This window comes from Pongo pygmaeus, chromosome 8 (assembly GCF_028885625.2).
Source record: "Pongo pygmaeus isolate AG05252 chromosome 8, NHGRI_mPonPyg2-v2.0_pri, whole genome shotgun sequence".
In the NCBI taxonomy this organism is placed as follows: domain Eukaryota; kingdom Metazoa; phylum Chordata; class Mammalia; order Primates; family Hominidae; genus Pongo; species Pongo pygmaeus.
Genome location: NC_072381.2, coordinates 82195758 through 82222954, shown reverse-complemented (window position 1 = coordinate 82222954; position 27197 = coordinate 82195758). Strand labels below are relative to the sequence as shown.

Sequence of the window (27197 nt, the reverse complement as noted above, 5' to 3'; positions counted from 1 at the left end):
TGACACAGCCCAATATGAAATTCAAAACATTACAATTTCCTTAAGTCACACCAATGTCAAAAGTACCAAAACAAAACAACCTTAACATGAATCACAGAACAAAAGAGTAAATATGATGTACATATCAAAAATGAGAATGAAAAAGGCAGTACAACCAGGAAAATGGAACATATGCATATAATGTCCTTTCTAAATCCTTTTTCTTATAGAAAAACATTGTAAGTTTTTATAAAAAGATAGGATTAATTTGTTTTTAAGCTAACAACAAAGGTGTTAACAGCCCACTGTAGTTAAAAAAGAGGAAGGAGAAGTTTTTCTTTGTTTTTTTTTTTTTTTTTAACTTTAAGAGAAAACAGGCCGGGCTCAGTGGCTCAAGACTGTAATCCCAGCACTTTGGGAGGCTGAGGTAGGCAGATCACTGAAGGTCAGGAGTTCCAGACCAGCCTGGCCAACATGGTGAAGCCCTGTTTCTACTAAAAATACAAAAACTAGCCGGGCGTGGTGGCGGGTGCCTGTAATCCCAGCTACTTGGGAGGCTGACGCAGGAGAATTGCTTGAACCTGGGAGGCAGAGGTTGCAGTGAGCCGAGATCACACCACTGCACTCCAGCCTGGGTGACAGAGCAAGACTCGGTCTCAAAAAAAACAGAAAATGATTAAGGCTGCTCAAGTGATCTAGAAATGATGTAAAGAGGTATCTCAAGAGAAGAGTTAATAATAAAAATGGATATATTAGTTTGCTGAGAATGATAAACCATCGTTCTCAGCAAACTAACACAGAAACAGAAAACCAAACACCACATGTTCTCACTCATAAGTGGGAGTTGAACAATGAGAACACATGGACCCAGGGAGGGGAACATCACACACTGGGGCCTGTTGGAGGGTGGGAGGCTACGGGAGGGAGAGCATTAGGAGAAATGCCTAAAGTAGATGGTGGATTGATGGGTGCATCAAACCACCATGGTACGTGTATACCTAAGTAACAAACCTGCACATTCTGCACATGTACCCCAGAACTTAAAGTATAATTAAAAAATGGATGTAATTTGTTAGAAAAACAAGACAATATAGCCATAGACCCTACTAGTAAACTGTTTCCTAATGTAATGAGAAAATAAGGTAACAATTTTTAATGTGGACAATTTACAAAACTGTAAGTAAATGGGGAAGAACTGTATGTTTTAAACAAATAACAAAAAAAATGAAACATAAATTCAGAGACATTTTCTATATTTCCAAAGGGTAAAGACAACATCCACCTTTTGTGGATGTTTTTTTGAGAACAAATACCCCCAAATTACCACACACTTAAATGTGAAATACTTGTGTAATACATTTCAAGGAATGAAAAACACAGACTTTAAATTCCAAGTCAAAGCTTTGGCTATTATTCGCCATTTTCCCTCATCTTGTATGGTGCCTAAAAAGTAGATGCTAAAGTATTTATTGAAAAAAGGAAAGAATAGAAAATGAGATGAGGGCAATGAAAAACTTCTTATATTAGCAAGATATTCTTTACAAAGATCTTAGCCTTTTCTGTTACAGAGATATCATTCAATGTAAAAGATACACAAATTGCTAAATGATATTCAAGAAATCAAAAACAATAAAAAATACTTTCTTATGAAGTTATAGATCCCCATGCTTTGAAGATTACTCCCAAATTCCACTTTAAATTCTATTAATCCAAATCTGATAACACCTATCACCATTTTCCTTGAGCAGTTTTCATGTTTGTTGTAAAATAAATCTCTAAAACAATAAAGGGCAATCAATCTGCTCTTAAAAGGGAAAATTGAATTATATGATATTGCATGACATTATAAGCATTTACCACTTATTAGAAGCATTTCTCTCTTGATTGTCTAGTGTTTAAGAAATACCTGCTGTTGACAAGTATTGAGAAACTTAAAAAGTCTCAACCAAGATTTAATCAGAAGTATATTCTTCAAATGGAACGAGAGAAAAACATCAGAGACTTATTTAGCACTTCTAAAACAATTTACGTTGACCATTTCAGGAAATTTTTCCAATGATCGCCTTGAGAGACGGATTATTGTTGTCTCTATCTTATACATGAGGAAATTGACTGAGGTTAATTAACAAGCCCAAGGCCACACAGTTAGTAAGCAACAGAGGTGAGACTTAAACACAGGAAATCCAGGAATCCTATTCCAGAGCTGACTGACTCCTAACCACCAAGATAAACTATGATTGTGTCAGCAGCAGTGAGAGTGATAACAGTAATAATAATATGATAATAAATTACCATATACATACAGCTGTTGAAACAACTTCACACACATTTAATCTCTGTAAGTTGTACCAAACCTTAGTTGTCTCTCACCTGTTAAGGGCAAAATACCTGTGTTTTAGGACTAAAATATTAGGCCAGGCATGGTGGCTCACACCTGTAATCCCAGAAGTTTGGGAGGCCAAGGCAAATGGATCATCACTTGAGGTCAGGAGTTTGAGACCAGCCTGATCAACATGGTGAAATCCTGTCTCTACTAAAAATACAAAAATTAGCCGGGCTTGGTGGCACGCACTCCCAAGTTACTTGGGAGGCCGAGGCAAGAGGATAGCTTGAACCTGGGAGGCAGAGTTTGCAGTGAGCTGAGATCATGCCACTGTACTCCAGCCTGAGTGACAGAGACAGACTCTGTCTCGAAAAAAAAAAAAAATTAAACCACTGTACTTAGAAATTCTTTGTTAAAGCTCAACTGCTCTTTCTCTGTTTTTACCTTAGTGATAATGACCCTGCCAGGAAAGCAGGCACTTTCAGCACCTCCTCCAGGTCTCCGTGATACAATCTGGTTAGGCTTAGACCTTTCTTTCCTGCTTTCATCATGGATATGTGCCTGAAATGGTTACTCTAGCAGAATAAGAGGAGATACTAGACTTTTCATGTTTAATACATTGAAGGAAGAAAGAAAGGGGGGAAGAAGAGAGGCAGGAAATGAGGGGGCTTGGGGAGAAAGGGAAGGAGAGAAGAGGGGAGTCAGGGAGGAAATCACTCAGGATTCAGAGTAACTTGGTAGCCAACTGACCTTGAGCAAGTAGTATAACTTCTGTGAAAATGACACTATCCTTTTTCACAGAGTTACAAGGATCAAATGTGATAATGTACATGAAAGTCCTTTGTAAATAATAAATCAATATGTACCGCTTAAGACTTCAGAACTTTTAATTTTTTGGTTTCCCCTTCAGTGTCCTTGGAGGTCCTTCTCAAAGCACTGTATCCCATCCCATTATCCAATGAACAAACGTGCTCTATTATCATTTTTATTCTTACTATATTTACCTAATTATAGTACTGCATGAACATTTTATTTTACTCTCCAAGGAGAGAATATATATCCTCCTTTCCCAACATTGTTCTAAAGAGATTAACCTTGTTAAAATTTTCTGTTACACTTAACAGGGCAGAAATACCACAAACATGAAGTCTTCAGGGAGAGACAAGCATTAGAGTTTCCTGGACCCTGGATTCCTGTTAGATGTCTATTACTGAGATAGATGGCACAGACTGCCTTACATAACCGTTCCTACCAAATGGGAGCTTGGCGTGACATCTGACGGAAGACTTGCTCCTAAAAGAGTTTGTTTAAATTTTTCATCAGACTGCCTTTATGAAAAATTGAAACAGAATATTCTCCAAGTGGGGGAACAGTTTGCTAAAAAGAGGATTAGAATTTACAATTACCTTCTTAACTATCTTTATAGGACTCTATGCTTTCTATGCCTAAAATGTCAAGCAAATGTTTGGCTTTGAAATTAGAGAAAGAAAGAAATGAATTCTTCCTCTAGCCAGAGAAGGAGGCTTTCACTTTTACATGCCTTGGTTGGCAATTTCCCATTATTAAAAGCTTTTGTCCTTCAGGCAGTGGGGAAAAATGTGCTAAAACGACAATGGTTGCCTTGCCTCTGGGGTGATCATCAGCACACTGCAAAAATGCCTTTTGTTTTCCTTCTGAAGGTGATTAGGCTGGTAGGGTGATAGAAGCAGAACTACAGCAGAATTACCAAGCTGGGAACCCATTCATTTCCCTCTGCTGCACTGCAGATCTTTCTGACCCAACTCCTGTGTCCTCAGTGACATTTAAGTATAAAAGGCAAGCTTTCTCTTTAAAATGGATGCAGCAGTCGAAAGCACTGATGAGGATAACCATCACTTTCAGAAATTAAATATTATAATTCTCTTGATCCCCAATATTAAAATGTTTCAGTCCTGGGTGTTTTCAAGAGAAGGGGGAAAATCTGTATTTCAGATGGTGGGAGCCTGCTGTGAATGCAGATGGAAATTTTATGGCTTGTCTAATGCTTGTCTATTTTAATAAAGAGAATAAATTACAACAGCAGTGCAACTTCATTGTATACTCCATGTGTTGCAATAATGAAATACAAGTAGCCCTGTATCCTAGAATTGTGTATCTCACTGCATTGTTCAGTTTATTACAACCTTGCCTCTGAAATTTATTTATCAAGAAGAGCACATTAGCTAAAAGAAGGGAAGAGAAAATCTCTAGGGGCAATACGTGATGCCGTGATGCTATACACCAGTGCATGTACACACACACACACACACACACACACACACACACACACACACACTTTCCAAGAAAAAGAACAAAAGTATTGTCTGGCTACCATGAGATCCAAATGATGGAGCTTCACATTTCATGCAATGGCCTAGTCATGGAGAAGGTATGTATGTGGGGAGTATTAGACTTGATCTCCTATCACCCCACAGAGGCTGATAGATACCAAGGCAAACATTGCTTCTCCAAACTCAGTGCAGGGGGTGTACTGAGCTGTTTGGCTTTATTCATGATGTTTATTGATTGTTCTTACTAACTTTACATGTATTGATCATCTATGCCCTACACAGAGGGAATACACACCACACAAAATTAAGGTATAATCATGATGGATTGGCAGCAATTTTTTAGCATAAGTGGAAATTAAAATAGAGCCAAATGAAAACAAGAAAGAAAATTACTTGAAATATTTTTGACAGGCTGGAAACTGACCTGCTCCTCCTTTGATAACAGTTAGACACAGAATGCTGTCATGTGTTTTAGAAGCAATAGAATAGAAATCTGCATGGCTGAGTTTTAAATCCCCATTCATGCACTTCTGAATAATTCTCTATGGAGAAAAAAACTCCTCAAAGAAAACAGTTTTGAAAATCTTTTTTGACATGTCAGTCTGACATATAACCTCTAAGAATTAACATTAAGATCCAACCTGGTGCTGGAAATCCTAACACTGACTGCTTCAAGTAGCAGGGGGATACTGACTATAGAAGGGAACAAAGGAACTTTCAGGGCTGATGAAAAGTTCTACATCTTGTGGAAGGAATAGGTTAAATGACTGTGTGCATTTGTCAAAGCTGATTAACTATACCCTTAGGATCAGTGCATTTGACTATATGTAAATTATACTTCAGTTTAAAAAAAAAAACTCCCTAGAAACAGTAAAAACTAACAAGATCTAAGCACAGAGTTCCTTTCAGAATTTTCTGGACATATAATTGTAAGGCAAATAAGCAATAAAATGAACATCTTTGGCTGCACATTTACACGAAAGCTGAAGGACTCCTTGTGCCACATGTCTCTGCTTCAGTGCCACACTTTACTAGGACATTACCATAAACAGTTTATTGTTATGAGATGAAAGTAAACATTGCCGAGAATGCAATTAAAAGCTCAACATTATTAAATTGCAAGTTCAAGCTAACGTTATGGGCTATTCATTCCTGTCATATTCCCATTCTGACAAGAGGGACTATGGGACTTCCTAGTCCTATCTTAAGTAAATGACCTAGCTGTGGTCTATAGCACAAAAGACTGAGTGTAAGAAGGCCTTTTGCCTTAGAATATATGTATGCCTCATTTTATGATAATTGAATATGTGACCTCAAACACAGGTACAACAAGACACAATTATTCTTATTATAAAAAGATTTCTTTACATTGTTAAATGTGAATGTATATCTTACAATCATTCCATCCAGGAAACTTCCTGTTTAACATAACTATTTGAGCAGTAGATACCTGTTTTATCTTAAAAAAAAAATGAACTGTGAACTGTTCTCTCTCATGTTTGTCTACTTCGACTCTTATCTAAGATAAACTCTTATCACGTTAGATATCTGTTTATTTATTTCTGCTAGAACTATTAACTGCCAATACTGATACACAACTGTCAGGTTAATGAAATTAAACATACAAAGAGATTTAAAAACACACATTAACACAAACTACATAAGAGTTAGAAAATTAATCTCGTGGATTTTGGTGTAATGGCATTCTTTACTGGTAATTTGAGATTTTAATATTAAGGTGACATTTTTCATTAAAATATTATGTACACTTCTTCAGAAGTATTTTATAAAAAGATCAGCCAAGTGCATTTTAATGTTCTTGCAAAAATCTTTAAAATGCAGCTTCAAACTTTAAACAATCTTTCAATAAAGGTAGCACATTTCAGACAAGTGAAACCTAGTCCATGTTGTTTAGACTTAGCTTGGCAACTTTTCCAAGCATTCTTACATCTAAGTGTAATCACGCCTATTTCTGTTAACAAAAAGATTTGAAAGGAAAAACTATTCTCATGTAAAATTGTTTTTCGGGATGCTTTCTTTTTCATTTCTCTAAACTTCTGAAAATTAAACGTTTAATGCTATTACAGCATGTGAAAAAGAAATGGATTATATTAATCATGCAGAGCTTACTGTGGATGATTTTCTATTTTTTAAAAATCCCTATGAATAGCATTGAAAAATTAATTTAAAATGAAAAAACGTATAAAAATCACTATTCAAATATTGCTCTCAAAGTAGAAGAATGCATTAAAACATGACACTGTTTTAAAGGCCCTATCATGAATCCAACAAATACTTACAGCACAGTAAATAGGAGAACACAATTATAACATCACAGTTCTTATCATAAAGATTATTATAGTTGAGATCTGAGAAGCCTTTTAATTAACATTTCTAACATTCATCATGCCCAGTGAATGACAGCTTAGACAAAAATCAGTGGCTTCAACACTTCTCAAAATTATTCAGTAATTATTCTCCAGGTTTCTAATTCATCAGCTTGGTAGATTTCTGTGTTCTCGGATGTTCCAAATCTAGAATTTCAGCATATGTGAGCTAGCTCTGAAAACTCAAGCTAAACATCAACCTGAGATAACATTTCTTACTTTGCAAACATACTGTTAATAGTTGAAAGTAATAGGGGAAATCGGGAGGAAAGGAGGGGGCATACCCTAAATAAGTGGAAACCAATCCCTGTGCATTCCATTCTCAATATAAGGTATCACCATATATTGGTTACAGACACTCACACATGACATCACTGACAGGTTCTTTTGGGATCCTTCCTTTCTCTTCCAACCACATTCAGTAAGTCATCATGCCCCATTAATTTTCAAAGCATTTCTATCTGTGCTCCCTACAATATCTGCCACACTTCTGAGTTTTCAAGACTCCTTCAATCTACACATCTGTCTCATCTCTACCCTCTGCCCTGGTAGATGTGCCCCTTTATAAGATCTCCAAAAGAAGACAAATAGTGGCCAACAAACATACAAAAAAATGCTCCACATCACTAATCACCAGAAAAATGCAAATCAAAACCACAATGAGATACCACCTTATACCAGTCAGAATGGCTATTGTTAACAAGTCAAAAAATATCAGATGTTGGTGGGGCTGCACTTTATACATTTTCTATATCAACTGTAAGACTATTTTAATTATTTTAAAGTTGTCTGTCTCTCTTAATAGGCTGCCAGTTCCCAAGGGACTGGAAGCATGTTTTATGTTTTTGTACCCCTGGAGCATAAAAATATTTGAACCAAAATATTGAAATATTGTTGAATCAAAACATGTATGTTTCATATTCACTGCACTACAACAAGTACTCAAATGTTTCAGAATTTTGTTCTTTTGATGTCCTTCTTATGGGATAATTTTCCGGTCAAGATAATTCTACATACTTGCTAGTATCTAAGGATTCAGTCCCTAAGAAGCCAACTGTTTACTAAATTTGTTATTCTGAACTATATGAAAATCAGCCTTTCATAAATTTTAACACATTACATAACTTGTTCCTTTCTGGTATCCAAACTGATATTAAAATATTTCCATCTGTTCTAGTGAATTTTAGTGAACACTTCTACGATGAAGAAGGTGAGAAAAGAAAGCAAAAACATAAATAGAAGGGCGGAAGCCAAGCGGAAGTAGAAAAAAGAGAAAGCAATGTAGACCATAGGGTTGTTCCTTAATCAATATTTAGAATAGAATTTCTAAGTGTGAGGCATAAGGTAATGGGAAATACTACAATGGAAAACATAGAAGATAGAATATTAGAGGGAAAAAGCTTTCACATCTTTATAATTCTACACTTTACTGCTGTTTATAAATGTTGCAGTATATCCACAAATCAGTTAAATGCATATATTGCAAAGCCAACCAAGAGATAAAACTAAAAGTTAAAGAGGAAGAAAAAATTTATGTGAAACAGAAACAAAGTTCCCATGAAAATGGTCTGAATGGGCTCTCAATTGCCTTCTCCCCAAAACAACTGTGACCTTGGCCCCTTTTACCAATTGTGGCAACAACTGTGGACGTACTACATCAATATATTATGATCTAGACAATCCACACATGAAATACAGTGTCAATTCTAGTTATCTCACGATGGCTAAGAGAGGATTTAAGGGGTATCATGACTCTCTGTCTTATGAAGACCAGCTAAAGAAATAGGGAGCGTTTAACTTGAAGAGAAGCAGCAGCACCAACATATCACTATCTTTATCTATATAAATAGCTGGCATATGGGTGGCCATGACAGGGTGCTAGGTTTAGTCTCAAAATAAGAGAGCATGTTCTAACAATCGGAACTGTTCAGCAATGGGGGCTATGTACAGAGATACGGCATTTCCCGTCACAGGCAATTCATAAGCAGAGACTGACAAAGCACAGAGCTGTTGTCAAGGAGAGGCTGGCTCTGCAGAGGCCCCAGCTCACTGACCTCAACAGTCCCTTCCATCTCTAAGATTCCTTGACTCTAGAGCCTCTTTGGGAATTTTCCATACAACTCTGTCCTTCAAAACTGATGTATTTATATAAATCCTATAGATTTAAATTCAGATGTCTACAGTAGCTTTTCTTTTCACTTAAAATAAATGAAATCATCCATTTACTCACCCTAATGAAGTGACTGAATCATGTGTTTTCATCTGCAGCCTATAAAGTCATTAAAAATGCATTAAATATGATTTGAGTGATTGGTATAAAAATAGAGGCATGATCAGTAGATTTTTTTAAACCAGTATTTATTGTAAAGCAATTTGAAATCATGCTTGTCATCTCCATCATATAAATTTGAGTAAAAAGTGATTCTCTTGCACATGCAATATTTTAGTTACATAACTTTGTAGCGTCCCCCATCAAAACATTTTCTAATAAAACAATGGCGGGCTCTCTCTGACTGGGACAGGAAAAAATGAAACTAGAATTAAATTAGAAAGTAGTAATGTTCTTTATGTCTGTTTATGTCCAATATCTCATCAGGTAGAAGGTGGCAGCCAGGCCAGGGGCCTCTTGTGTGGGGAGAAGATTTAAATGTCCATCCCTTGGCTAAGGCAGTATAGGCAGGAGAAAGTCAAAAGTTGGACATCATCAAAATAAGAATGCAAGTGAATAAGAAACAAGATCCTGGGAGTTGAAGAGAGATAAAAACAAGGCAAAAATTGGGTCCTGGGTGAGACCTTAAATAATGAAAGCAGGAGTTGGTGTGCCCAAAGCTGAATTTCATGTACTTTCATATAATTGATTCACCATGACATGGCATGGGGAAGATGTCACTGTACTTAAATAGTCAGGAGACGGTAGGAAATTTAGGTAGCAATAAAGCCTACTGATGACACTGGAAATTACAAAATGGGAAATGGACTCCTAGAGGGAAAAAAGTGATCTCATAATCACAGATGGAAGGCAAGCAAGGCTGAGATGGTTTTAGAGACAGGTGGCATGGAGGATCTCTCCCTTGCTTTACAATTTGCCCCACCACACTCCATGAATTCTAATATGCTCTTGGAGTGAGGGATATAGCCGTCCTTGTTCTAGCACTGAAAGTGGAACCCTGGGAAACCTTTCAGTCCTGGGCAAACCAGGCCAGGTGCTTACGCTAACCCCAGATGAACCTGATGAAGCCTCTTCTCTCATCAGTTGAGAGTCACTGGCCTAAAAGAATTGCAGATGGGTTAATGAAGGCTGGAGGAAAAGTACAGAGCCCTGGGCAGAGAGCTGTGTACCCGCTATCATTTCTTCATTCAACAGGACAGTGTCAAGGGAGCTAGAAGAGGACACACTGTGATTTGTAGTCCTGCCCAAGGAACGTGTCCTGCAGTAGCAGCACAAGGGATACTACTGGAGCTGGGAAGGTCCTCGAGATAAAACAGACAAGGAAAGGGGATCCAGCGGGCAACCTTAGGGGCCTTGCCAACGTTCCAAATCAATACCTGTGACTTTTCATCAGATGTCTTCAGAAAAACTATAATTCCATGTAGAGTATCTTTGGTTTCCTGAGAGATACAAACAGTTGTAAAATAATAGTTAAGATGAAAGAAATTCCTTCCAGCTGGATAAACTAGCATTTCAGGAAGAGGGTGAGGCTGGAGATGAGCCCCAGCAGTTGGAAGGATTTGTATATATGAGATAGAAGGAGGGATTGCAGGCAGACCAACACAAAGACCCACGGTGACAAAGTAAGGTATGCTCTGGGGATGGTGAAAAGTAGAGTTATTCTCACCAGAACTAAGGTCAGCTAGTGGATTTTTGGAAAATGAGTTCTAAATACCAGTTCTGGCTTAAAAATGGAGGACCTGGAATACCATGTTAAAAACAAAACAAAACAAAACAAAAATCACCAGAAACCCAGGAGAGTAGAAAACAAGAACACTGTGGGTTTAGGAAAAAGATGAAGTGCTGTTGTCCTTTGCGGCATTTTTCATAAAAACAAAAATGAAAATAAACTGAATATAGAAAAATAAGAGATTAGTTGGTACTTTTGGTACACTCATAAAGTAATATGCTATAGATCCTTTAAAAATTTAAAGAAATATATTTATTGAAGTGGACATATGTTCATTTTTATGTTCATATTATATTTTTAGTGGAAAAATGAGGTTACAAAAAAGGAGGTACTATTATTATCTCATCTTCATTTGGGAAGAGGAAAAAAGGGAAGAGAAACAAAAGAAAGAGAAGGGAGGAAAGAAGAATTGACATATATACACTCACAGAAAAACACTGAAAAAATCTATTTCAAAATGGGAACAGCCATGTTTCTCTGGGTGATCTTTGCCTCTCTAGGTTTAATGTGGTTTCTACAATGGACACCTATTTAGATGGTGAGAAAAAATAAGTCCAAAGAATACACAGAATGCTCTAGTACATTACAAGTAATCAAGCACGAGTACAAGGGGCACGACAGGTATTAAACACTGTCAAAAGCTCTGAAAGCAGTCTTCTTTGCATTGACAGTTAATATTTAGCAAGAAAACCCATCAACTCATGGTTTGCCTACTTCTAATTGTCCCTGAGAAACTGCATATGAGCACTCTTATCAGAATCACTAGAACTGAACTTCTGCTGACGAATTTCTTCCAAGTGGTTTTTGCTCTGGGAGTCAAGCAGCACTGCCAGTGGGAGGCCTTTAGTGAGAACTCAAAGGTAAACCCATTAAGGCCTGCCTAGGGGAAGAAGAAAAAAAAAAAAAAAAAGGACTGGTTTATCACAATTTAGAAAATCTCCCAAGCAGGCCGAGGCACCTGCAATGACTGTTGGGGTGCTGGTGCGGAAGCAGCTGGAGCTGCACTGGGTGATCTGGGGAATACCACCACACTTTGCTAGAACCCAAGCCTCCTGCCCCACATTTAATGCCTCCATAAACCACATTTCTTCCTAATAGAAATTTGGCTCTGGTTTTAACTGTCCTTTCTGGAATACATATTCCCTACTTCCCCCAACATAAACACATACAGGTATTTATCATTTCCTTATTTATTTACCCTCAGCTTGTAATTCACTTTAGCAAATTTACTTTGCCCATTTTCACTGATGACTATCACTAAATATGCTTAGCATAAAATAAACCCTCATTTCTTCCAGGTGGACAAGGGAATGAAGAAAGGAGTGGGGAAGTGGGAGGAATTAACATTTGTTGAATCACTGCATTGGGATGGCCACTTCATGTTCAATTTAATTTAGCCTTCACAGCGTCTCTTCATGGTAGGCATTATTATGGATGACGGCACAGGGGCTCAGAGAGCTTAAGTAACTGACTTCAGACTCCACAGAGAAGTAGTAGTAATTGTGTCAAGATTCAAACCCAAGCCTGTCTGCCTCCACAGCCCATGCCCAGGCCCTTTCCCTTATTCCACAGGGCCTCCAAAAATCTGTTTTCCTATTACTTCAGAGATTCCTGGCAGCACTTTAAAAAACAGGCTGGATAAAGCTCTCTGCACAGGCACAATACAGATCGTATTAATAATTTAGTTTCCACTGAAGCTGAAATGGAGGTCTAGGAAAACAGGTCAAAGCTGAGAATGCCAAATGAACATAAAAGTACTCTCCTTTCCTGCACCACAACGGAATCCTAACTAATCCACCAGAAAGCAGATAAAAACATAAGGTCTATCAGATGCCAAATGGATGGCTATATAATTATTTGAATCTTATCCTACAGAAAATCCACTGAAACATGTTATGTAAAATCAAATTACAGCCTGCCGCTGAAGACAATGCTCTTCCATGGAGAGCTCAGGAAAAGACCAGAACCTGGATTCATATGCTTTGGAGCAAGAGAAAACTCATGCTACCTTAGCCACTGGGCAGGACTGGAAAATCAAGACCACCACTTGCATTGGCCAGGACATGACCCAGTCAGCAGGGTAAACACATATTTTAAACGCATTCATGGTCACCCTCAAAGATGCAATTCAGCAAAGATGAGGCACACTCAATATCTTTTGAAACGAATCAGACTGGAATTGAGGAGATCAGGATCACTAATTCTATAATAATGAAGACAAACGAATGGGTGAACTTAATCTGCCTGGATTCCTAGTATTAATATATTAACTGTAGTTGGAATAAATGCAGATGGAATAAATGTGCATAACAAAGCCATTTATTTTTAGATGGCAAAGAATGGCTCCAGCTGAAGAGGCATAGTAAAACAGGGATCATTAACAATGGCCATGCTTCAAAGGAAAGAAATTAATTACAGGCAGCACTTTTAAACATCAATATGGTTATCTTCCTGTTACTTAAGGACAGGCAAATGTATTTTGAGGGTTGACAGAGCTAGGTAAATATACTCATCATGTTATTGAATTGGGGTGCAGTGGCCAACCCACTGAACAGAGGGACAGCAGGTCCTTGCAGAAGAGGGGAGGGAGCAGGGAACAGCATGGGGATTCAGTGACCTCCGAAGCTGTGTTCCTTTCAGCATGTCCTGTCTCCTTCACCCCTAACCAGCCAGGTAGCAGATATGTGGCTGGGATTTTAAAAACTGGACATTTCAAGGGGTTACTAGAAGAAAACAAAATGCATTGTTCAAGGTTATGATTTTGACAAATGTTGCTTCCCTAGACTATTGTAAATACACAGTACCAATATCAATTATGAGCTTTATGCACCTGATTCAAAATAGCTTTGTGCTTTTGCAATAATATTTAACATCCCCATGTAATATTTGAAGTTAAAAACATAAAGTTTCAGTCATGCACTATTATTTAAAAAGCACTTTTTAGCTAGTTTTACTACATAAAACAAATGAGCAATACTGGTGATGATGAGGGAGGGATAAAAATTACATGACATAAAAATCATTTATATATAGAAAATAAAGTAATAAAAATGAAAGTAAAAGCCTTCTCCAAATGCATGAATCTTATATGACTGGTGAATAATCTGCGAACAGAATAAAGGCCAGGGGCAGGGTGCCTTAGAGTCTGATAGCCATGGCTTCAAGTTCAGCCTCTGAATTTATCAGTAATAGTGATAAAAAGCAATTTCTAAGCCTTGATTTCCTCATCAGCAAAATGCAAATAATGTCACCTTACTCAGGAGGTTCATTTAACTGTTATGTGAGACAACAACCTTTGACACCTACCAATTATTTTTATTGTAAATTGAACCTAACTTTTGCTAGCAGGTTTCCTATCAACCCAAACTGAGGTTTGCTAGCAAAGTCTAAAAGCATCTGTTTTTGTCTAATCAATTTTTTGAGAAATTTAGTAGTTTTTGCCAAACCCCCTCCTCAAATTCAACTTTTTATTCATTGTTTCTATTGTCAAGGAGGAAAACAATCCCCATCACTTCATAAGGCCTGTGAGATTTTTCTATCCTGATAATAAGAAAAGAATGTGGTAAAGTCCAAGGTGACTCATTTCTAACATTTTGTATATATCATCAGCTGAAGTAGTTTTTTTGATGCTGGTGTTAATTTCTTACCATTCTACAAATTGCATTTAATTTCTCATCTAAACTCTAAAAATTAGTCTGTTTTAAAGCCCTGAGTGAGATATTTAAAGCCAGCTTTTTCCACAGTTTTCTCATAAAAATGATAAGCATAAAATAAAAGGTGCTGGCAAATGTGGGAATAGACTCATTTCAAAAAGCAAAAAATTGACACTATCAGACTTACAATATACTACAAACCTATAGTAGCCAAAACAGCATGATACTGGCATAAAAACAGACATATAGACCAATGAAGCAGAATAGACAATGCAAACTTTAATCCACATATCTACAGCCAACTGATTTTTGACGAAGGTGCAAAGAACACTCATTGGGGAAAGGAGAATTCCTTCAATAATTGGTGCTGGGAAAATTGTATATCCATATGCAAAAGAATGAAGAATGAAACTAGACTTTCCCTTCTTACCCTACATAAAAATCAGCTGAAAAAGAATCAGAGACCCAAACATAAGACCCCAAATGATAAAACTACTAGAAGAAAACACAGGAAATGCTTTAGGACATTGGTTTGAGAAAATATTTTATGAATAAGTTCTCAAAAGCACAGGCAAAAGAAGCAAAAAGAAACAAATTTGATTATATCAAACTAAAAAGCCCTGCACAGAAAAAAAAATAAAAAACAATCAACAGAGTGAAAAAACAATCTACAGAATGGGAGAAAATATTTGCAAACTACTCAGGTGACAAGGGATTACTATCCAGCATATACAAGTAGCTCAAACATCTCAACAGCAAAAATCCCACATCCAATTAAAAAATGGGCAAATTATCCGAACAGACATTTCTCTAAAGAAAACATACAACAAATATATGAAAAATGCTAAACATCACTAATCACCATGAAAATGCAAACCGAAACCACAATGAGGTGTCATCTCACCCCAGTTAGGATTGCTATTATCAAAAAGACAAAAAATAAAAAATAAAAATAACAAATGCTGGCAAGAATGCAGAGAAAAGGGAAATTTTATACACTGTTGGCGGGAATGTAAACTAGTACAGCCAATACAGAGAACAATATGGAGGTTCCTCAAGAAATTACAAATAGAACTACCATATGATTCAGCAATGCCACTACTGGGCATTTATGCAAAGGAAATAAAATCAGTATGTTGAAAAGACATCTGCACTCCTATGTTTTTTTGCAGCATGATTCACAATAGCCAAGATATAAAATCAACCTAGGTGTCCAAAAACAGATGAATGGATAAAGAAAATGTGCACATATACGCAATGAAATACTATTCAACCATAAAAAGGAATGAAATCCTGTCATTTGTAGCAACATGGGTAGAACTGGGGGACTTCATGTTAAGTGAAATAAGCCAGGAACAGGAAGTTACACACTGCATGTTCTCATTCATACGTGGACACTAAAAAAAAAGTTGATCTCATAGAAGTAAAAAGAACAGAATACTAGAGGCTGGAAAGGTAGGGGAAAGGGAGGTATAGAGGAAAGATTTGTTAAAGGATACAAAATTACAGCTAGATAAGGGGAGTAAGTTCTAGTATTCTGTATCACAGTGGGATGACTACAGTTAACAATAATATATAGTTTCAAATAGGTAGATGTATGATATCGAACGTGTCCAACACACAAAAAATGAATGTTTGAGATGATAAATATGCTAATTATCTTGATCTGATCACTTTACATTATATTGAAACATCACTATGTACCTTATGAATATGTATATTTGTCAATTAAAAAAAATCGAAGAACCCCCCCAAATCAGCTGACACAAAGTGATTTTGCCACTTATCTTCAAAAATACAAACATATTGGGAATTAATCATATTTATATTTTTTTATTTTAGCATTAATAGAATTATAGTACTGTTAAGGTAGAATGCATTTCCAGTAAATGAAGTAAAAGTCATTTGAAGTTGAGTCAATTAATTTATTACATCCAGTAATATCACCCTCCTACTGTCTACATCCCATTCTGTAATGTTCTTTAGGGGGAAAGAGACAAATCACAAAAAGAATTCTATGTGAAATTTCCTAGGGGGAGGAACCCTTGCATGGCATTTCATGGTCCAGGAAAGATTAATCTCATGGAGCTTAGTATTCTGTAAAAATGATGCTCTCAGTGCAACATAGAGGCAATTCCAAGTGGGAAGAGTGGTGGAAAAAGCACACGGCTGGAAATCAGACCAATTGGGGTTTGAATTACAGCTTTACACTTACTAATTGTGCAACTTTGGCCAAGTTTTTGAAACTTTCAGAGTATAACTTCCCTAATCCAGAAAACTGGAAAATAATACCCATGCCATGAAGATTCAATACAATGATCTACGTCATGCATGTGGTAAAATGCCTGGCCCACTGTAGTCCCTCAGTGAATTATAGCCCAACAAATAACAGGACAGGTAAATTCTGCTTCATATACTTTTGCTGTTGGATGTCTCACTGGGTAGACCTTCCTGCAACAATAAAAAAAATCACAGAGGGTCTATGATGAAAATGTCTAAGGAAAGATGTCCAGGTTTCAGACTCGGTTCTTCTGTTTTGTTTAAGACAAGTGGGAGCATATGAATACACTGATAATTCTAAGTGGCAGTTATGGAAGTGGGCCAGTTTGGTCAGGTGAAGGTTAACTAGCTATATGTGATTGAAAATTTTAGAGGCTCTTGCAAATAGCAATCAGATCGCAGGGAGAAGGGAGTCTGCTGATAAAGGAAGACAGCTACTGGGCCACCTTAGGTTCAGAAACCAGGTACAAAAGATAAGTCTACATTGGTCAGATTATTAATTCCTCTTCCAGTCCCCGACTGTCCCAAAACTGTAACAATGCCTATATCATGGACACTGCCTAGATTGGGGGATAAATTGGTTGGTAATGAATCTTATATTGTATAAGTAATATTTTGTTTTCCCGGTACAAAAGATAAGTCTACGTTGGTCAGATTATTCATTCCTCTTCCAGTCCCCGACTGTCCCAAAACTGTAACAATGCCTCTATCATGGACACTGCCTAGATTGGGGGATAAATTGGTTGGTAATGAATCTTATATTGTATAAGTAATATTTTGTTTCTTCTCCATAATCACAGTACATAAACTATATAATGAAGATTTCTTCATTCAACCCAAGTAGTCCTTTTTTTTTCCTTTTTCAACATTTATGTTTGAATCTGCAAAATAAAGTTCATTTATTAAAGGAATCATTCGATACTTCCTCTGTCTGTACATAGGGTTCTTAAGCTTTAATATCTGCCTCAGCAATCATTTAACTACTGAGAGAAGCTAATTAGTACTAATGTTAATGAATAGAAAAATGTATTTAACATATGAGTCTTCAGGAGTATTTCTCAAAATGACAGATTTAATTCCCTGAGGGCTGTGGACAGTTTGCAAAGAGCTAACTGTGGGACTTAAATGGTTGTTTGGGAATGATAGTCTGTTAGTAAAACTTCATTCACTGTATCAATTCAGCAAATAATTTCGAGTGCTTATAAGGTGCAAAAGTTGTTAAAAATATTCCCTCTTTTTCTCGGTTCTTCCACCTCGTTCTTGACTACAATCCCTCGATGACATTTAAGAACCTATACTTTAGGAGGGGAAGTTGGAAACTTGCTAAATACACTCTTTTTATGCAAGGAACCTGGCAAATGCATTTATTTGCAGTATCTCTACTCTTCACAACATGTATGTAAAGAAAAAATAGTATCCCTATTTGATCAATGTGCAAACTGAGGCCCAAAGAAATTTAGTTCATGGCCACACAGCTAATTAGTAGCAGCTTCTCTGTGAACTCACATTGAGCCTCAAGGCCCATTCTCTTCAATACCATGAATTGTAATGCTTAGGCCCAGATACTTCCCCACATCGCTCCTTACTGCTTGCCTGTTTTATTAATGTTTCTAATCTTCTATTAAACAAAATTTACCATGTTTTCATACTTTCTTTCACTGTATAGATGTCTTACAAAATTGTACTTTATTAGGGTAAAAGAACGCTATTCATCTGATTGGTTCCAAGACAAGGTATTTCTGATTTCAGGGGTAACTTCATGGTACCTTACAAATGCCTCAGTGTCTCTGACTTTCAGTACCTAGAAAATCTTGAACTTCCTTCCTTCCAACCCTCTTAGCGCCTAGTTTATTTCCTCATTTTTTACCCTGCAGTCCATACATCCTTCTTCTCCTGTGATGATGGTATTAGTAGACTTTTTTTCTTCTGCCAAAATGTGAGCTATATCCAGCAGATAAGAATGGTAGTCTCTGTTCTTCCCATTCTAATGAGATACATCTAAGTTCAAACAAAACTGTGGATATGATCCTAATTAATCAGAAAGTCACCCGTGACTGAGAAATCATTTACTAGAACCAATTAAATCTAAATTGAAATCTATATATTTTATAAGCACCTCCCACATTTGACAATAATGGACAATCCCATTTAATGACTCCACTTTGGGTCCATGAAAGCAGAATCCTGGGTGAATGGAATAAGTACCAGAAAAAACTCTGACCTATATGTAAATGATTCAAGCTTGATGTCCTCTGGTTTGCTTTTAACTCTTCTACTTTTAACTCACATAATATAAACTAGAACAACAATTTGGGCAAAACTATAGCAAATTGCTTGTTATTTCTTGAAAATAAAATTTGAATTATGTGACTGACAATATAATGTTGTATTTAGATATTCTCCTTCAATATTTAACCTATACCTAAATATAAATATATATATAAGCCAATGATTTTATTGTTTTTTCAGTAAATGGATTCTATTTTAAAATTTTAAATGCAGAAGTACACTAAGTATAAAGGAATATACAAATCTAGATTTTGCAGTTAAATTTAAATGATTTATTAAAATTTGAATTAGTAAATAATTTAACTTTCAACGTCTCAAAAGTGATAATTTTTTTCTTGATGTAAGAATTCACCCTGGATGTCCATTAATAAGAATCACCCTTAAGAAAACCTCTCTTGTAGAGGTTTTGATGGCCCAAGCAAGAAACTTACAACCACACAGGCCTTGGTTCCAAGACCAGGTATTTCTGTGACCTGAGGCAAGTTGCATAAACAAACCTCAACTTTGGTTAATGCCTCAGTACATTGGCTAACACTAAATACTCACACTATAGTCCATTTATTCTTCTGTTCATTTGTCTGTACATTCTGAACAACAACAACAACTGCAACAACACTACGGCTCTTACTTTGTGCCAAGCACTGTTTTAATATTAACTCACTGAAACCCCATTACAACCCTATACTAAGCACATCCCACTATTACATCCATTTTGCAGGTGGAGAGCCTGAGGCACAGAGAGACTAAATAACTTCCCCAAGGTCAACAGCTAACTGATAGTGCCAGAATCTGAACTCAGACAACCTTACTCTATAGTTCACACTCTTAATCATTACATGATACTGCCTCTCATACACTCGTTCGCCACCCAGCAAGTCCCAGTTTGGTTGTAGTAGATAATTACACCATCTCCAGCCTCAAGGAGCTCATAGTCTCTTGGTAAGACAGACATGTAAACACATAATTATGGTACAGAATATCAAGTATGCTAATTTACCATGCTCCCTGGAGACCTGGAGTCCATATACTCAATGCAGCAGGGAACAGAGCAAGTTTCCTTGATCTCATAAAGATCTACACAATCTTCTACCATAAAAGTCAAGCTGCTGCAGTACAAAACCTTCCTCTTGCCTGGCATCTTAGGGTGTCAGAGATACCCAGGTAATTAGGAATGGGGAAAGCCTGTAAAACATCAGGAAGCACTGAGCTTCAATAGCAAGAAATAACAGTATAGTTCATGTCTTTAAAAAATCTGTTCTCAAACCCTTATATTGTAGCTGACCTTAAAAGAGACAGCTAGCATCTCATTACAATAAACCCAGTGGTTAAATACAGATCCCAAAGTCCTTTGACCCAAGTTCAAGTCTAGGTCCACCAATCACTAGCTATATGACCTCAGACAAGGTATTTTTAAGCCTCAGTTTTACCTACAAAAATGGAGATGAAAATAATGCCTGCCTCATAGGAAAGTCATAGGGAAGAAAAAAGAATAACCCATGGGAATCCTCTGCACATTGCTGACATACAGCAGGCATCTAACACACTGTTATGTTGTCATTACACAATGTGTCTGAGGATTTGAAATCCTTGTGTTGGTAATTTTCATTTCTAACTTCCAAAAATTTAAAAAAAAAGAATCTTAAGAAAAAACATTAAAATTTACTGCAGAGGGTAAGAAAAACAGACACTACAATACTGAATTAGAGATATAAAGCCTGTCGTTTAAAGTTTCACATGTCTAGAAAAATAGCTTATCACTTAGAAGATGTTCTGAAACAAGCCCACTTTGATGTGTAGCTGTGAAAATATTAATGCCACATACTACATACCTTGTATGGCATAGTAGTTAAGAGCACAAGCTAGAGAGTTAGACTGTCCAAATTGGAATTCTAGTTCTACCACTGTTTGACTAGGGTGAAAATTTGGGCAACTAGCTTCAAGGCTCAGCCTCAGTCTCCTTGTCTGTAAGATGGGGATAATAAAAAAATACTTTCTCTTCTCACAGGGTTATTAGGAAGATTAAATGAGTCTCCACCTATAAAGCAATGTAATACCCTACCTAGTGTAGAATAAGTGGTCAATAAATGGCCCGGGAGAAAAGACATGAATCCAGGACATTTAATTCTTCCTTTTCCCTTCAAGCCAGGAACTTGGCAGTTATCCTAGAATCCGATCTCTCTCTCACATCCTGCCTACAATCCATTGCCAAGTTCTACTGAGTCTTCCCCTAAATATCTTTGGTATGCAACACCCCCTCTCCACTGGCATAGTCTCCACCTTGCTTCACACTCAGCATTTCGTGCCTGGATCCCCATCAGAGCTTCCTGACTGCTCTCCCTGCTGCTGCTACAACACGGATGCTTGAGTGACGGCTCTACCCCATAAAGCTATTCACAGTCCTCTCTTCTACCACCGCCATTAAGGTCTCTCCCCACTTTGAGCAGGATGATTTCCAAACTATGCAAGATGGCATATGAAGATCTTCATGCTCTGGCACCTGCTTACTTTTCGTGCCACACACTCAGGTCCCCTTTGTTCCAGGAATTCCAAAATACTGTTTCCCACACAGACTAATAGTCTCTCCTACTTCTATTACTTTGGGCATGAGACTCCTGTTCTGCTTGACTATCTTGCTGACTCCTCCTCCAAGGCTCAGCTTCACTGAGATTCTCCTCTGAGTGCATCTGAGCCAAGTGAGGATCTTTCTGTGGGCTCCTGGGGCTCCCTCTTCATTCTTTATGGAGGGTGATTAATGGCTCTTATCTTTCTCCCTCCCTGCCTCTCCTGGGAGTTACTGTAGTGTTGCCACTATGCTTTGATTGGCTTTGTCTCCAAAATTTGATGCAATGTCTGATCCACAGAAATCACTTAATAAATGTTTACTGAATGAATACATGAATACAAGAATGAAGCAATGAATATTTGTTCCTGCTCTGTCACTGATTAACTGTATGTTTGACATCAATAATCAGAAAAGATGTTAATCATGGAATTAATTGTAATTTTATCCCAGTATCTAGCACTGTGTCAGGTGCATATATATAGAGAGATCTACCTACCTACCTACCTATCTGTTGAGAGCAAACTCCATAATGTTTCCTTTTTTAATATAAATTTCATTAGGTCACCTCAAATTTTTTGACAGGACTTGGTAAATATATACAAGCATATATTCATATACTAACAAAACCCACTTATGGAACAAATTAGGGTCAATTCTAGTAATATCCCTCACTGTTGAAATGTATTTTATAGTTTATGTGGGGAGAGGGCATGACATGCAGGTAACATGGTACCAGAAGCCAACAACGACAGGCAACGTGAAAGGACTGCAGCCTGACCACAAAGAGAGCACGTGTGACTTCAGCCCATCATGGCTTTATGGTAGGATAAGCCACCTACCGACCACCGCTCATGGACCAGGGCCCTGCTGGGAGCAGGGGACATAAACAGCTCTTCTCAGCAACTCGCTCAGTCAGGGCAGGGATCCAGTAATAACCGACCCAAAGGCACTCTATCTACTTTTGGCATGCCTCCCACTGGTTGCCAACCTAAGTGGCCCATGAGCAGAGAAGTGTGAAGGGAAAAAGATATGGCAGGGAAGGGCAGTGGGAAAGTATGTGTAAGGGGCATTTGTAAGTGCATTGGCAAGCGCCTTTTAAAGAAGATACTCATTCAAACTTTTTTTTTTCAAGCCAGACAAATTAGTAATAAAAAAGTAAAGTTTCATTCACCTAGATGCATTTCCTTTCAACAAACAGGAAGATTTCCTTTTTCTTAACACTATTTAAGTTATGTCAAGAATAAAACACATCTTTATTAAAATGCAACTAATTATAAATTCCTAGAAGTTCTGTACTGCTTTTTTTTTTTTTTGGACTGGTAATCATGTATTCATAATTAACATATTCAAAATAGACCATATGTATAATTCATTGAGTTTTAAAAAACTTGATGAAATGTGAATCCAGTGTTAAGTCTACATATGTATTATGATTTCATGATAACATAGTGATATCCCATACTATACGATTCTGTGTCATCACACCTAATCAAGAAAGCTTCATCTTTGGCCTTGCTCAAACCTGAACTGCAGGAGTGTCATGGACCAAATTCCTTATTTTATAAACTAGATAATCTTTAGGATTTTCCCAAGCTTTTGAGTGTATCCACTATTAATTTTACGTGATTAAAAGCTCCTGGCCCGGCGTGGTGGCTCACGCCTGTAATCCTAGCACTTTGGGAGGCCGAGGCAGGTGGATCACCTGAGATCAGGTGTTTGAGACCAGCCTGGCCAACATGGCGAAACCCCATCTCTACTAAAAGTACAAAAATTAGCCGGGCATGGTGGCGGGTGCCTGTAATCTCAGCTACTAAGGAGGCTGAGGCAGGAGAATCATTTGAAGCCGGGAGGTGGAGGTTGCACTGAGCCGAGATCATGCCACTGCACTCCAGCCTGGGCAACAAGAGTGAGACTCCATCTCAAAAAAAAAAAAAAAATCCTATACAATATTTCTGCATATGAACAAGAGCAACTATCCCCATAATAACCCACAGAATATTTAGAAGCAGCATTTTTTTATTGACATGAGGTCTACAACATGGAACAAAGTAGCCCATAGGCCTTCATCAGGATCTTAGAAAGAGGTGGGGAAAAAGAAACTCAAAGTCATAACAATTCACTTTATAGAGGAATGAGGGTCATATATGGCTACGCCACTGAAGGAAATCTAGAGTGTTTTCAAAATAATTCAGTCTTAACTTTGTGCATTACAAGTAGTATATGAAATAATTTGACTATGAATATTATATCTTCTGTAATACACTGTATCTTACAGAATATACCTATTTTACTATGTTAAGAATTAACAAGTACAACAGCAATGAAAGTGTTATCCATGAGCCAGTTTTAGGATCTACTCTGTGAGTGTCCTGAGAACAAAACGTTTAAATCCACTTGCACATTTACAATAGCGATATTGATATTTCTCCTTGTTCCCTTCTGGTTGCTAAGAGATTTACATTGGACAGACTCTGTTGTACTGGTAACAAAGCACTTTGGTCCACAAAGCATTTGCTACAGCTCAGTGAGTCCAGAAACTCCTTCTGCCCCACCCCTTCCCTATTTTGCTTCCAAGTCAAACAGGGGCCCAGGCACAAAGGTAACAGATCTGTCATCACTGCTACAGAAAACTGCTGTACATAAACCTAGCTAGCCTAACAACCCTAACATATAGTGTCAGTATTAATATGACACCATATCTTCATACAAATATATGTACCTTTTCCATGTTTCTTAGAAGCTAGTTTATCACGGTGGGGGTAGGCAGAGATGTATGGAGAGCGGGCAAGTGGTAGTGACCTACCCACAGAGAAACCTCACACAATAAAATTAGACCAGAATCTAGCAAAGTATGGCAATTTCATAACAACTCTGCTGTGCAAGGCTTTGAAATACGCCTGCACACAATTTCTTAACCCAAGTTTGTATTTTTATGAAAATATATTCAAGAAGTTTATTTACAAGAATATCAAAGTAGGAACTATCTATATTTAACATCTTGCAGTGAAACAACTGCAGCTCTCCAGCTTCAATCTCAAAGTTAGCTATGCAACAAAAGGCAGAGAGTCTTCTATAGATACTAACTCTGAAGAAAATGGCAAAGGTACCAGGATTATTCATGGTCACTCCTGAAGAGGGGTACATGTGGGAGATGCAATCTGCATGTCATTTAGAAAGCACACAGCTTACTGCTCAAATTAAGGATATCTTTCCCTTGGGAATTTTCACAAAGACATATAAAAATGCTTTATGACCTGCCTTTCCTATTCAGATCACAGAGTTTTAGTCCATTTTTATTAATTATCATGGAGGAAAAGTGCTTTGGGGTCTTACTCCCAGCTCAGTACCTAGGAGTCACATTTAAGGGCACTCTAAATACTCACGGGCTATAATAAAACACCACTGACCCAGAATATTCCTCCTATTTTCCCCCTGCCTTGGAATATCAGTAAGGAATCATCAATGCCCATGCTTTGATCTAAAGCAATCAGTGTTGAAGGTTGCAGGTCACTGGAATTCCTGCGTTCAGGATAATCACTTTCACTCAGCAGGGAAAAACAAACCTCTGTGATTTCAGCTTTATTTAACAAAAGAAAGTTATTTCTAGCAGCTTATTTCCATTGCACAACTTGACAAAAAGCACCTTATAAAAATAAGAGGCCAAAGGAAAGAAAGAGGAAATAAAAGCAAAGCAGGAAATGACTTTTGTGCTACGTCTCTAAGGTCACAGATCTGCCTGGGAAACGCACGCATGTAACACAGTTCCAGCACAAAAGCTCTTTTTCCACGAGACAAACCTCTAAGAAGTACAAAGCCTGGTTCTCTGGCCTCTCCCTCTAACCCAAGTCACCGCAGTGCATTTCACCTTGACTGGGCTGTGAAGAAACTACTTTTGTAACTCCCTCACAGCACCTTTCCGTGTCATGGAAACATGCCCATGCCTATATAAAGTGAAGCACACTTTCCGCATAGCCCTGCAATCACCCCACAGGAGAAAACTGTCCCTCTTGCCTTGCCTATCCTATGGCCATGTTCTGCCATAGGGTTTATCATCTGTTCCCAATTTACACACCCAATTTACACTCTACCCAGCATGTAAAAATAACCCTTAATGCTTCTAACAGATGCCAGGGGGAGATTAAAACAAAAAGAATCCAGGCAAGATATATGCTCTGGCATACATAGATACCTTTTTCTTCCGATCCCGGGACCGTTTGCGGTGTTTCCTTTTTTTCTCAGGCTCTTCTTCAGCATTGATTTCTAAATCCCTGTTTTTCTTTAATTGTGAGGCTGCATGAGCCATAATGCATTTAAAAAGATCCTCTCAAGCACGCACGGCTTCCTTGTAAAAGGTGATATCCTCAGGCACCTTTAATCAGGCTTACAGCAGCATTCCAATCACTAGAGAGAAAGCTTTGACTAGAAGCAGGAAGATATTCACAATGCAAAGATGCTGGAGAAGCTGAAGCTTTTAAAAACCCAAATGATGGTGTCCGGACTTCATCCTACACCTTCCTCTACCTGAACCTTTACAGGAGAGTGCAGCCATCGTAATGCATTTACCGTAGTGAAGAAGACAGCTGGGACAGAGGAAGCTGTATTATGGCTGTATCCCCTGCCACCAGCTGGAAGTGTCTAAGTGATTCCTCGGAAGGGGGAATGCTGCAAAGGATGCTTCTCCAAAGGGGAAGAATCAAGAGTCACCACACATGCAGAAGCAAAAATCCAGCGCTAAATCTGAAAACCTATTTTAGAATCCTTTGAAAAAAAGAAAAGGCTGCAATTTATACATCACCACTAGATCTACACGGAGAATAATTTAACCCCTGATAGAATGGAGCTGTTCCTACTTTAGTTCAACTGCTGATGGTGACAAAATATATAAAATAAGATTTCAAAAAACACACTAAATTTTGCTATGGAGATCCTGACTGCATTACGGGGAAAACAATGCATGTATTGCCTGTCTCAACAGTGCATCCTTTATGCTGAACTATCAATCTAAATGCATTTTGTGGGGAGGACTACAGAAGGGCTTGTTGTCTTTTAAAAACAACATGCTGATTACAACACATCATACAGAAAGACGTGAGCATATTGGTGTATGGAACAGATGCCTGATTCATAGGAGGTTCCCCAGGACTCTCCTCTCATGGGGTCTGAGGGTCAGGAATCTGTGCTGTAATCAGTGTTTCTGAGTCACTGAAATGCAGATTTGCTTTCATGTTAGGGTTTGCTTCAATCACCTTACTATTTTTGCCACCTGAGTTCTCAATGACTGCAGCCTCTGAATATTCATTATGTGAAGTGAAGCAGCAGCAGTGCTCAAGGCCTGCTGGGGTGTCTTCTGCTAGGATGCACACACTGGAAGAAATCTAATAAGTCGGGAGTCATTTGCACACATACTACACAGTATTCACAGCGCTTTAGCAAGAAACTGCTGAAATGTCAGGCGGGGCCTAAAACATATGAGACCTAGTAAAAAAAAAAAAGAAACACACACACACACACACAC

At 37.7% G+C, this 27197-nt stretch overlaps 1 protein-coding gene across 6 annotated transcripts in view; it reads right to left on the bottom strand.

Moving 5' to 3' along the window:
- The window catches only part of ANK3 (ankyrin 3), a 699134-nt gene that overhangs the window by 333858 nt on the left and 338079 nt on the right, over positions 1–27197 (bottom strand). Inside the window, exon 1 of one of the 6 annotated variants that reach the window (XM_054436349.2) lies at positions 25872–26322. The exons of 3 other annotated variants lie outside the window; for them this stretch is intronic. In XM_054436349.2, coding sequence (XP_054292324.1) covers positions 25872–25985 — 114 coding nt within the window. In that variant the 5' untranslated portion in view covers positions 25986–26322. Of the gene's footprint in view, positions 1–25871; positions 26323–27197 lie in introns of those variants that run through there. 2 more of the 6 variants (XM_063669956.1, XM_063669955.1) reach the window with 2 other exon arrangements.